Source organism: Bos taurus, chromosome 6 (genome assembly GCF_002263795.3).
Source record: "Bos taurus isolate L1 Dominette 01449 registration number 42190680 breed Hereford chromosome 6, ARS-UCD2.0, whole genome shotgun sequence".
Taxonomy (NCBI): Eukaryota; Metazoa; Chordata; class Mammalia; order Artiodactyla; family Bovidae; genus Bos; species Bos taurus.
The window spans coordinates 32,037,226-32,050,690 of NC_037333.1; the positions used below are offsets into that span (position 1 = coordinate 32,037,226).

The 13,465-nt window shown below is 33.3% G+C and overlaps 1 protein-coding gene across 1 annotated transcript in view; it reads right to left on the reverse strand.

Moving 5' to 3' along the window:
• GRID2 (glutamate ionotropic receptor delta type subunit 2) overlaps window positions 1-13,465 on the reverse strand; it is a 1,601,453-nt gene that overhangs the window by 1,259,537 nt on the left and 328,451 nt on the right. The window contains exon 2 of the mRNA XM_015471545.3: window positions 5,509-5,664. Coding sequence (XP_015327031.2) covers window positions 5,509-5,664 — 156 coding nt within the window. The remainder of the gene's footprint in view (window positions 1-5,508; window positions 5,665-13,465) is intronic.

Below are 13,465 nucleotides of genomic sequence, written 5' to 3' on the forward strand. Positions count from 1 at the left end.
ACAGACACCAAATGGACCTCGAGAATCTCTCCTTCCTTGTGAGTGCCCAGAGGTGGCCAGTCAGCTGTATCACTATCCCTTCAACTGCTCTGCACATGGAGTTAGGCATCAGTTGTCTACAGAGTATTGGGCCTAGAGACAAAATACAACATTCGCCTTGATGTGGAAAGAGAAGAAGGAATGAAAAAAATGGGGGAAGAAATGAACAAATGAATGAATGAGAAGAAGTATAATCGCATGATGTTCAGATTTTGTTTCTTGGTTTCTGGAGTCACTAATTCTCAAGTTCAGTGGTCAGGAGATTCAAAAAATTAGCTGAAGTTGGAGTTATATAATTTGGTCCAGGAAACACAGGCTGATGAGTTACATACATTGCAATCTTATGCTAAGGAAAATTGAAGAATCCAATCTAAGAATTTTGGAATTAACAGATGCTTTTAATCACAGTAAAAATATCCTATTAAAGCAGAGAGGAATATAAATCATGAGACTAAGCCCTGGAATAAAGCATCAAATACCACAGCCACATAAATCATTCTTTTACATTTACATCTTCTTTGAACCAGACTATTCAGATTTAGCCTATGGCACCAGAAATATTCACAGTGAATTGTCATGTGTCTTAGGAAAGGTTTTTCCTGCTTAGATTTCCTTACACTGTTTTTGGCTCTGCTACTCTTCTGTCATCCCTTTTACACACGTGATATAGATACATGGATATTTATATATAATCAAAAAGACACAGGACTTATTTCATAAACCATAAATAAGAGTAGTCTCACTGTTTTACACTTACACTAATTTAATTCTGGAAGATATGCGAGGCAAATCCAACTGAAACTGTCACTGTGTGAAAGTGAGAGGTCTATTTTTACAAGATTCTTTGAGAGCAATCGATATTCAGGCCTGGTGTGTCAAGAAGTGAGTTAAAGATGGACCAGGCTGTAACTGGAAGATGAGCAATCCTAATTGTGACTGCTTTTTGTATCAAAATCAACTTTTATAACTAAATTGTTTATAATGATTTTTAACACATCAGAGAAGAGAATAATTTTGATAGTCCTTTGTTTTCAAATAGAATCATTTGTGACTCTATAGTATAAATCTTCCCTTACACTCTTCTCACTATGCATTTCATTTTTATATATTTTTTCTAATAATTATGTCAAAATGTTTTAACTGAATCTTGCCATTCAATATTAGTGCATAGTTCTTAACATTCTTCCTGATACATCTGATATAGGCAAGAATTATACATGCATTCATATGTCTGCATTCACCTTTCAATGTGAACATTTTTACACATTCTCCTTACATTTCCTGACCTTGTTTTCTTATAAATCCCCACCTTTCATGGCCCATAGTGGTGTTGGTTTCAGCTAAGAGCTAACAATATAAACAACTGCTATTGCTTTCAGTAGAGACAGAGGTGCCTTTCACAACAGTCATTTGTGTATCTATGTTATATTCAGGACATAGGTCCAACAGAGGAAACAATCTTTAAAAGAAAAGTAAGGAAAGAAATCTCACAACTGCTTTGGTCCAGGTCACCTGAACCTGCAAAAGGCCCTTTCTGGATTCTGATGAAATTAATGAGTGCTCCAGGTTGCTGTGAATAGCTGGATGAGGTAGCAGAACAAACGACAGCTATCATATATTCCTTTAATCAATTCTGAAGTCAGTCACGGAAAAAGAAAGAAAAAAAAAATAGGAGGCAATTTCAGCAATGTGAAGCCATCTCTGAAGTGAGAACTGAATAATTATAATTTCTTTAATTCTTTATGTATCTAAATCTGGAAATTTGTTCTAAAGACTTGTGGAGAATCTTATCTACAGAGATGAAATTGACCTTAAAATACATCACTTATGTTCTGATTTCTTCATTATTATTTAGATGAGGAGAAGTAAGGATGAATGAACTGAGTGGATTATACAATGCAACTGCTGCTGTCAATCAAATTGGTATTTTTCTGCTAATCCATGCCATCTAAAACCTATGAACATAACCTGCGCATATCAAAACATATAAATCTGCTACCATTTTCATTCCCTACAGTGTTTACTGAAGTCCTAGAATATATCAGAATATATTATGAATTTTCCTCATAAGTAAATATTATATTATATATATATATATATCCTTGCAGATATAGTAAGGAAAATATCAGGTCAGTGGTCTACAGGCCTTGGCTTAGTTCATTCGTTCTTTGCTACACACTTCTAGTTTGTAGAAGAATTACTCAACCACAGTGGTCTCAATTATTTAATTTAACATTCAATAGGATTTATATAATTTTGTACCATAATAATTCTATAGGTTTTCAATTTTATTTTTGGTATATCTTAAGGAAAATGTCCACACACAAAAAGAAAGTAAAGAAAAGAATTCCTAAGTTAAGGTATGAAAAAGTCTTTACCATTAGTTGACATCACAGCTCAACAGATGAAAGGTAACCAATGGCTTATCAAAACATATTCAGAAGAAAGCAAAAATAATTACCTAAAAATAGGTGGTTTATTTACAAATTACTTTTATTAAAACAAGTATTTTTTTCCTACTGTTCATTTATCTGAAACTGCTGAGATTAATGTTATAGGATAGTGAAAATGATGATCAAATAGTCATTGCTCATCAGAGAATAAAAAATATTGATCCTGTGTTGTAAACAAGATATTTTCTTCAAGAAAATCACCTTAAAATAATTATTATTATGCTCAAACTTACAGTAACCAAAACTACAAAGGAGCACTTTATATTACCAATATTCTTTATTAAAGTTTATGGAGTAGGCTGTTTATATTTAAATCTCTCTCTCTTATTAAGTGTTGAAAATAGATGGGATAAACAAAATATTAAATTTAAAAAAATCATGCAAATGTTGGAGAAAGTTCTAACAATAAAATAAACTGAGGATTTCATATTAGATTCCATTTATCTGTTGACAGATCCCTATTATAATTCATTTTTATGACCAAAATATCCATATACTTTGATGATGTTATTTGTTCAAGGGTCAGACTTTCAAATAAACAAATGAAAAAACAAACATATTAAAAATACAAAGAGAGGGTAAAAGAATTCAAAATCATTAATTTTTAGATGTTCATCAGAAAGACTAATGTATAAACTACTTACTGATAATAATGACAGCACTGAATGCCGTGTCCATCTTTAGAATGTGAAAAACAAATAAACTGATTTAAGACCCTCTATATTATAGATTTTAATGGTATTGCAGCAAAGATACGATAATAGAAAGGTGACCATCTTTGATAGTTCAGTTGAAGGTTTCTCCTAAAAGACTTCCTCAAAATATTTAAGAAATACTCCTAAATACTTTTTGTTCTCTCTCAATTGAATATTTCTATTATTGTTTCAAAGTTATCAAATATAATAAGAGCTCTAGAAAGAAACTATTTTTACTTCTAAAATTAAGCAAGATCTTTCTTGATATTGAATGGGGAAAAATTAGCTCCAGAGTTTCCTACAACTTATTTCAGGTTCATTACCCAGAGCAGACCATCAAAATAACTGGTCCAGAACATCCTGTTAGTATTAAAACCCATCAGGCAAACTGTCAAGTTCTTTATTCTTTCTTGACAAATATCTAGCATTCTCTATCGTGAAAACTTAAAACTTACTTCCTCTCTCAATTTGCTTTCAGTGCCACAAATTCTTTTATATCACAATAGTTCTTTTGAGAGATATTTTTGTTTCCAGAATTTAGTGGACAGTAGAAATGGTTACTCAAAGCAATATGTAAATGGATTAACTGTGGTATTTTAAAAACTGCCCTTGTGTTTCAAATTGTAGTCTCTAAAAAAAGGTGTGAAGGCCATATTTATTTAGCTGCTGCAATTTCATTTTACCCAATGTATATTTCTCACTGCTTTATCCACATTTTTTCAGTCAAAGTGGATTTTTTAAAAGGCATGGATATTTTAGCACATCTGCAGTTCATGAGAAGACAGTCACAAAAATAAGTCGGTCCTCATTTTTTCCTGTTCTTACTCTGGTTACTGAAACTAACAGTTGGGAAAGAAATATCTACCTACTTTAAAGAATAACATTCTTAGTGTAACTATTCCTTTATGTTACAGGTATTTTTCACAATTTCTAGTTTATTATTTTTTCAGACTGCTTTATGAATTCTAACATTAATTTAGACAGTTTTTAGATGTTTCTATAGAAAATTTATCAGCATAGCCATGATTTAAAGTTGCAAATTCCCAGGATAATTCTGAATTAAATGCAAGAAAAAAACAGATGCTTATAGTAATCTGATTTTTAAAATTTATATTTATGTATTAAAGTTACATCATGTTAATATGAAAAATCTATGTTATTACAAAATCAGCCTTTAAAATTTCTGTTCATTTCATTAAAATAATATCTTTTCACTTCATCAAATTAATAAGAAGGAAAATCCATTAGACTATTAATCATTCTATCCATTGCCTTACTGACAGAAATAAGCTTTAAATCAGCTTTAGCCAATGCCACTGATCACAAACACATTCCAATAAAACTTACTTGTATATCATGTAAATACATTAAATTAAAAACATTTATCTTTTTTATCCCTTCAATACTTTTCTTTAAAAAGTTTTCTACCAAATTTTACTACAGTTATATCTTGTCCATATTTTCTTCTGCCAATTTCTCTAAGTTTTTAATGAAAGAAATGCTTCATTTAACTAAATTAATTTCATAGTAGTATCTTTACTAAATATATAATCACAATAAAATATAAAACTGATTAACAACAAATAACTTCATGAATAATCACTACTTTGCCAATCAAAAGACTAAATATTGCATTACAAAAATAGCATCAAAACTAGAATTTTATTAGTGTAAGATATTTCACTATTAAAATCCTTCACTCATACGAAGGATCATTCTAGCATAATAAAAATAATTTGTATTTGTATGACTTTGTACCTATGAAAAATTTTAATTCACTCAAGTTTACACAGAGAATGGAGAAAAATGCTTTAAAATTTGGCACACTGTAGAGAGTGAAAAATGGATAGCATAGGTCAGCGTAGATTCCAGTACAAAATCTTTGATTTATATGTACTGTCTAAAAGTTTTCCTTTCAGCAATACTTCTGTCATGAATACACCTTAAATGTCATCTCCAGTTGTGACATCACTCAAGGCAGCAGTTATCTCAAAGAAAACAAAGTAAAACTTCAGATAGAAAGTCATATTTTTAAGGAATGCTTCAATTACACTAAAGTCATAAAATGTTGCAAAGTTTTTATTGTAAATATTTATGACCATTTTCATATATTTCAATTAAAACAATAACTTTCCACTCACTGCTCTTTCAGAAGTAGAATACAGGATTAAAATCTACCAAATAACACCCTAAAAGAAAGGCAATGCAGCAAAGATGCAAAAACGATGTTCATGTTTAATGGCTTTTAAAAATTTAATTTCATCGCCATTTGAATTGAACCAAAAAAACAAAATAAAATGTAGAGTGCTGATAGACCTTACCTTCCTGAACTGCTTGAAAAGGGTTGTTGCCATCAACAAATGTCACCGAAAATGTGATTTTCTCAGTCTGTAAGATCTCCTCATTCTGGTTGAGGTCACCAACTGCTGTGCGAAATACCTCATCATCCTTTTTGGCAGATTCATCAAAAATTGCTCCTAGAAAGAAGTGAGTCGCCATTAAACAATAACATAAATATTCTCTCATGCCCTCCAGAATTATGCCAAAGAGACTTATGTATCGGAAAACGTATACTTAAAGCATGCACTTTATTTATTACTGAAACACACTGTACTGGAAGCAGTGTGACAGCTAAGCAGGAATGTAGTTACTTCTTCCAAATGGAAATGATGAATAGCACATCAGAGTGTTTTGCTGGGAGAGCACTGGGAAGGCATAAGAAGTACAAAAAGCCTTTGCAAAACAAAGTGGTTAAATGCACTGAATGCCTCATGTACTAAGATCTATAGGAATTCATAGCTTGAAGATTTTTTTCTGAATAACAGGAGAAAAATAAGAAAATGTTCTGAGAGTCCCTTCATGAAGTCAATAGGAATCAAATTTTGATCATGATTTTCATTTATTATTTTTCTTTTTACTTCTTCTCTTCCTTCTTTCTTGAACAAGACTTTCCATATCTTTTCAAATCCTGACTCTCACATTAGTTAGTCTGACCTTGAGCAAGTGATTCAAACTCTAAACACATTCATCATCTATAAAACCTAATAATAAAAATAATATCCATCTGTAAGGTTTATTAACTATATTAAATGATGCTATGCCTGCAAAATGTAAGTAAACTATGGTAACTAAATATGTCTTAATAAACGCTGGTATCTTTTTCTAAATACTGTAATATAACCCAAACAGAGCTTAACATTTTCTATTAATTTTTTCACACTACAGTATCTAATATAATTCTTAAAATAATTCAGTTCAGTTAAGTTGCTCAGTCATGTCCGACTCTTTGCAACCCCCTGGACTGCAGCACACCAGGCTTCCCTGTCCATCACCAACTCCTGGAGCTTGCTCAAACTCATTTCCATTGAGTCCGTAATGCCATCCAACCATCTAATCCTCTGTCGTCACCTTTTCAAATAGTACTATATACAAATACTGTTTTTTAAAAATTAGGATTCCATGCAAGAAATATGACTAAGTTCACACAACAATGGCCAGAGCCTTTTCCTCCTTGACTCCAACATTCTTGCTCTGTGTCACTATGGGATACTGCCTTCTAGGGTTATACCCAAAAGGATTGAAAGTATTTAATGGGGATTCTGACTTTATAGCATATTTGGAGATTCTTTGCCATATGATCATGCATATTGACTCCTCCAGTTCTAAGCAGGCACACATTTTTTATTAATTTACTTTTTAATCCCAAATAATTGGGTTAATGTACTTTTTGCATTTTTCAATAAACCTAGGAAAAGGTCAGTTTTCATTCCATTCCCAAAGAAAGGCAATGCCAAAGAAGCTCAAACTTCTGCACAATTGCACTCATCTCACACTCTAGGAAAGCAATGTTCGAAATTCTCCAACCCAGGCTTCAGGAATATGTGAACTGCGAACTTCCAGATGTTCAAGCTGGTTTTAGAAAAGGCAGAGGAACCAGAGACCAAATTGCCAACATCCAATGGATCATCAAAAAAGCAAGAGAGTTCCAGAAAAACACCTAATTCTGCTTTATTGACTATGCCAAAGCCTTTAACCGTGTGGATCACAATCAACTGTGGAAAATTTTGAAAGAGATGGGAATACCAGACCACCTGATCTGCCTCTCGAGAAACCTGTATACAGGTCAGGAAGCAACAGTTAGAACTGGACATGGAACAATAGACTGGTTCCAAATAGGAAAAGGAGTACGTCAAGGCAGTGTATTGCCACCCTGCTTATTTAACTTTTATGCAGAGTACATCATGAGAAACACAGGGCTGGAAGAAGCACAAGCTGGAATCAAGATTGCTGGGAAAACAGATGACACCACCCTTATGGCAGAAAGTGAAGAAGAACTAAAAAGCCTCTTGATGAAAGTGAAAGAGGAGAGTGAAAAAAGTTGGCTTAAAGCTCAACATTCAGAAAACGAAGATCATGGCATCTGGTCCCATCACTTCATGGGAAACAGATGGGGAAACAGTGGAAACAGTGTCAGACTTTATTTTTTGGGGCTCCAAAATCACTGCAGATGGTGACTGCAGCCATGAAATTAAAAGATGCTTACTCCCTGGAAGGAAAGTTATGACCAACCTAGATAGCATATTCAAAAGCAGAGACATTACTTGCCAACAAAGGTCCGTCTAGTCAAGACTATGGTTTTTCCAGTGGTCATGTATGGATATGAGAGTTGGACTGTGAAGAAGGCTGAGCGCCAAAGAATTGATGCTTTTGAACTGTGGTGTTGGAGAAGACTCTTGAGTCCCTTGGACTGCAAGGAGATCCAACCAGTCCATTCTGAAGGAGATCAGCCCTGGGTGTTCATTGGAAGGAATGATGCTGAAGCTGAAACTCTAATATTTTGGCCACCTCATATGAAGAAGTGACTCATTGGAAAAGACCCTGATGCTGGGAGGGATTGGGGGCAGGAGGAGAAGGGGACGACAGAGGATGAGATGGCTGGATGGCATCGCCGACTCAATGGACATGAGTTTGGGTAATGTCCAGGAGTTGGTGATGGACAGGGAGGCCTGGTGTGCTGCGATTCATGGGGTCACAAAGAGTCAGACACAACTGAGTGACTGAACTGAACTTAATGAATTCCCTCCTGATAAAGAAAGACATACACCTAAAGGACAATAACATGATAAAGGAATAACTATGAACATATGTACATCCAATCTATATATGCATAATATATATTTCTTGACTATAATATGCATTACAGTGTGTGAAAAAAGTGTGTATATAAAAATGACCTTTTTCCATATATATTAATAGAATACAGATACTATACACATATATGAAGAGATAAACACACTATATGCAGACACAGATATGCATATATATTCACATACATGCACACAAAGACACATATACATATCAATAAAAGCAGACACACTTTACATCTTCCAATTTTGTTGATTTAATATTCTGTAGCTGAAGCACTCGAATCTTCTAAGAAAAGACCAATCATGATATTTAACACGCATTATAAGACTCAATACATGATACAGCAAATGTGAAACTATGTTCATTTCTGACAAATCTGGCAGGTTACTTTTGACCTCCCCACCCTAAGTGGCTTCATCATGGTAAAGCAATCATTAATATCTGCTAGAGAAGGCAAAATGTCTAATAGGCTTATTGTGTGCCTGGATTTTTCTTAACCACTGCTCTTCTATATTTGCATGGATTCACTGACAACTTTGACCAGCCAATTTAAACCTTTCCTTTCCATATCCTATACATTTTGAATACCTGCCATGGATAAGAACATAAGAAAAGGGTGAAGAATTTTTTAATTGATATAAAATTATTTTGGAATTATATTATTATATACCTAATACTCAGAATATTATTAGTTTTATTGATGTAATCAATTTATATAATACACATTAATTTTAAACTTATCTTGTTGCCTCTGAATTAGAAGTTTACTTCATAGACTAAGTTTTTAATGAAAATATTTAGGCAATAAAATTTAATTTATCCTGATAGCTTTAATCTACATTTATAAAGACTTTTAATTTGTGATAATATTTATGAGAATCTAGATTAAATTAATAATTACATTGAAATATAATATTATCATACTGGGATATAAAGGTTTTTTTAGTAGTTTGTTAGGAAGTGTGATATAAGGGTGCTATATCTAGAGCTGAAATATCCAATTCATTTTAAATCAGATAATCTAAATGCCTATTCACAAAGAAGTGATATGTATTTATACAGAGATGTTTAATTTGTCATGAATACCAAACAGATTTTTTAAAAGAAGAGTTTCTAATCAATCTTGTTTTATAGAAAGTAACATTATTGACTTCTGATGAGTATTGGTAATACATTTTTAATGGAAGCATTTTACTATTGCCTGACAGAACACTTAAAATTGCTTTAAACATTAAACCTGGCTTAATAAATGGCAGAAATCTGCCAAAATGATAGCAAATTAGTCAATTCTGTTCTGAATTAAGATATACTGAAATGAAATGCACAAAAGAAGCAGTTCATCTTTCAGGAAACAGAAAGGAAGTAGACAAAACAAACAGTTTATCTTACTGCTCACAGACAGCATAAGCAAAGAACAGGAAATCTTAGTCAACATTTCAAATCCACTTATTTATTTATTTACTTTTTTCATCAGCTATAAAATCTCATTTTAAGTTTGGCTTTTTATCACAAAGTAAATGCAGCATTTTATATCAAGCACAACTATTCTGAAGACAACCTGGTAATTTCCACATGAAGAATCTCAAGAAAGACAGTCCTTTTTTATGTATGCCATGCACTTCCAATAGTATAGTTATGTCATCTCTATCTTTTGTATTAATAAATGCATATCACCAGTCTAACTGAACATCAAAGGTCATTTTTGAAATTAAAGTTTCCCAAACATTCACAACTATATAGCGTACATGATGATACAGCATCTATTTCTTTCCCAGCTATTTTTATTAGCATGTTTTAACTGTCAGTTTTATTTTAAAACCTGGAGGAGAAAGCCAGATCCAACTTATTGTCATGATGAAATAATTCTTCCACCATTTACATACACACATGCACACATACACACATGCACAGTATGTGATCAACAAATCACAGTCTATTTATATTTTATGCTGGCCAAACTGGAGGGAAGAATAACCAAGCAACAGGCAGAGAAGGAATATCTCCTAAAGATTCCTAATGACTAAACTGTAATTATAATCATTTCCACTATTAGGGACTGATGATCTTCTACTTCCATGAGAGAGAAAATATGGTCTTTACTTTTCCTTTCGGAAAGAGAGTGACATGTACTCTACATACAAGTTTTTAAATACAAAATAGATCATCCCTTGTCTTCATATATCTTAGAGAAGAAAATAATTATGGCTTACAGCAGTATTAAAAACATGTTGAGGTCTTAATTTTTTAACTGTTGTAAAGGATCATGTGTATAAGTTAAAAACATAATTTTACACAAATTCACATTCACAAACATGTTTGTTAAATAAAATATTTATAAGAATTTACTAATCTGACCACCTCCATAACTCTCAAAAACACTTTAAGCATTTATACCTTCATATCTCTATTCATGATACTGTCTCAGTCATGGATATATGCCTTTTCTCCTTAGCAAAATGAATTTCCTGGGCCATAGAAACTATTTTTATTGTTAGAGCATTTATAATGGAGCCTGAGTATATTAGATATTCAACAAAAAATAATAGTTTAAACTTTCCTCATATTAGTTAGGCATGATCTTGTAAAACAGGACACCTAAATTCTAATTCAAATAGGATGGATAAACAACAAGGTTCTACTCCACAGCAGAGGGAACTATATTCAATATCTATGATAAACAATAATTGAAAAGAATAAAAAATATTTCCTTGTCTATATGTGTATAAGTGAATCATTTTGCTGTACAAAAGAGATTGACAGAATACTGTAAATCAACTATACTTCAATAAAAAATAAAATTAAAATTCAACTTCAAATATAAGAATAAAAATGTAGTTACAACTAATTCTAAATTAGAACAAAAACAATTGCAAATGTACCTGTATGTGAATTTATTATCACAAGTATTATCATGACTCCAGAAGACCCAAATTATTTAGCAAGTATAAATCACATGCTTTTATTTTTAGTTTCAATATATAAAATCTTCATTTTATACATATAGCTGGCAAGTAGAGGAAATGCTGTTTAGCTGGGAAGGTAGTAGAGCAAAAAATGTTTCTTCATTTATCCCTGAATTTCCTCTAAAAATACTGAGAAAGGTTTTGCTACAGATATTGAAGGGGTTTTCCAGGTGGTGCAATGATAAAGAATCTGTCTGCCAACGCAAAAAGAGATACGGGTTCAGTCCTTGGGTCAAGAAGATCTCCTGGAGTAGGAAATGGCAATCCACTCCAGTATTGTTTTGTTTTGTTTTTTTTCTGGAAAATTCCATGGACATAGGAGCCTGGCAGGATACAGTCCATGGCGTCACAAAGAGTCAGACATGACTTAGCAGACAGACAGACACATACTGAAGTGTCACGAGAAAGAGACCCATACCTGTACAGAGGCTAACCTACTTTCTTCCTTTTCCACACCACAATCCATTACTCATGCTCACTTCTCTGTTTGCTGAGGCAGAAGTCACATTGCAGAAGCAAAACTGCAGGATCAGCTCAAGTAGAAAGGTCCAAGATAGCAACAGTCTACTGCCCCAACCAGTTCTAGCCTGACCACCAGGGCAGCACCTGAGCCAAAGAGACCCCCGATGTCTGAAAGTTGCCTTTGCTTCATTACCATGCTAGAATCTCTGCCCAAAAGGAGGAGCTGGACTTTAGTAGCACAATTAGCATCCTGAGTGAAGGAGCCCAAAGGACTGTGCCTGCTTTGGACATTTCTGGAAACTTACTGCCATTTTCCACAGGTTCTGATGGCATACCCACCTCATAACCGTTAAAAATTTCACACTTGCCTTACCCCGGAAGAAAAGTTCTTAGAGTTGTCCCTTTCCCATTCCTTGATAAAGGAAGAAAGCTTCTGCTCTGCTTTGCCAAACCTGTTCTCATTCAATTGGTGGGAGCAGCACTAGGCAAAGAAAGGACACAGTTGGGGTCAAAAGATACAGCAAGTCAATAACGGAAGGAATTTTTCCCTATATAGAGTTGATAAAAGTATTGGAAGATCTGCATATCTAATTTTATAAAAATAACACAGTCAAAGCTATGGTTTTTCCAGTAGTCATATATGGATGTGAGAATTCGATCATAAAGGAGGCTGAGTGCCGAAGAATTGATGCTTTTGAACTGTGGTCCTGGAGAAGACTCTTGAGAGTCCCTTGGACTGCAAGGAGATCACACCAGTCAATCAATTCTAAAGGAAAGCAACCCTCAATATTCATTGGAAGGATTGATGCTGAAGTTGAAGCTTCATTACTTTGGCCACCTGAAGCAAAGAGCTAATTCATTAGAAAAGACCCTGATGCTGGGAAAGACTGAGGAAAGGAGGAGAAGGGGACGATAGAGGATGAGATGGTTGGATGGCATCACTGACTCAATAGACACTAGTTTGAGCAAACTCTGGGAGACAGTGAAGGACAGGGAAGCCTGGCATGCTGCAGTCCACAGAGTCTCAAATAGTCGGACATGACTGAGCGACTGAACAGCAAAACATACCAAATACTTTTTGGTAATTCTAAAAATTGAAAAGAAGAAAGTATCAACACATATCAACACAGAGATAATCATCAAAGTCAAGCCACTGAGTTTCTTCACAAATGATTTGCTGACAGGACAACTGAAACCCATTACATGTTGCATCAGACCATAACAGAATCAAAATGCCTTCATAAGATAACAAAATCAGCAAATGTGGATTTCATAGACTTGTGGCTGAAATAAATTTTAAGAATGATAAAGCTTTCATTTTTTCAGTAAAAAAACTTTCTCATTTTTCAGAAATTGTAGTGAAAAATTTTAAGTAATTTAACCAAAGTTTCACATTCAAAAATTAGAATGAGTGGAATAGGAATATTGATTTTCTAGTTTCAAGTTTGGAGCTATTTCTTCCATATTATGCTGTTTTTCTCATTTCAAGCACTTATTCCATGTATGTACAAATATATATATTACATATATAATCCATTATGCCATTCCTATATACATATATGTGGTAATATCTAGAACTACTATATATATTAGTATATACTCAGTAACTAGTTATACCAATGAATATATATATCTCAATATATACACATGTAAATATGTATTTGATAATGAGTACTAACTGGCAATTAGCATCACATATTCACTT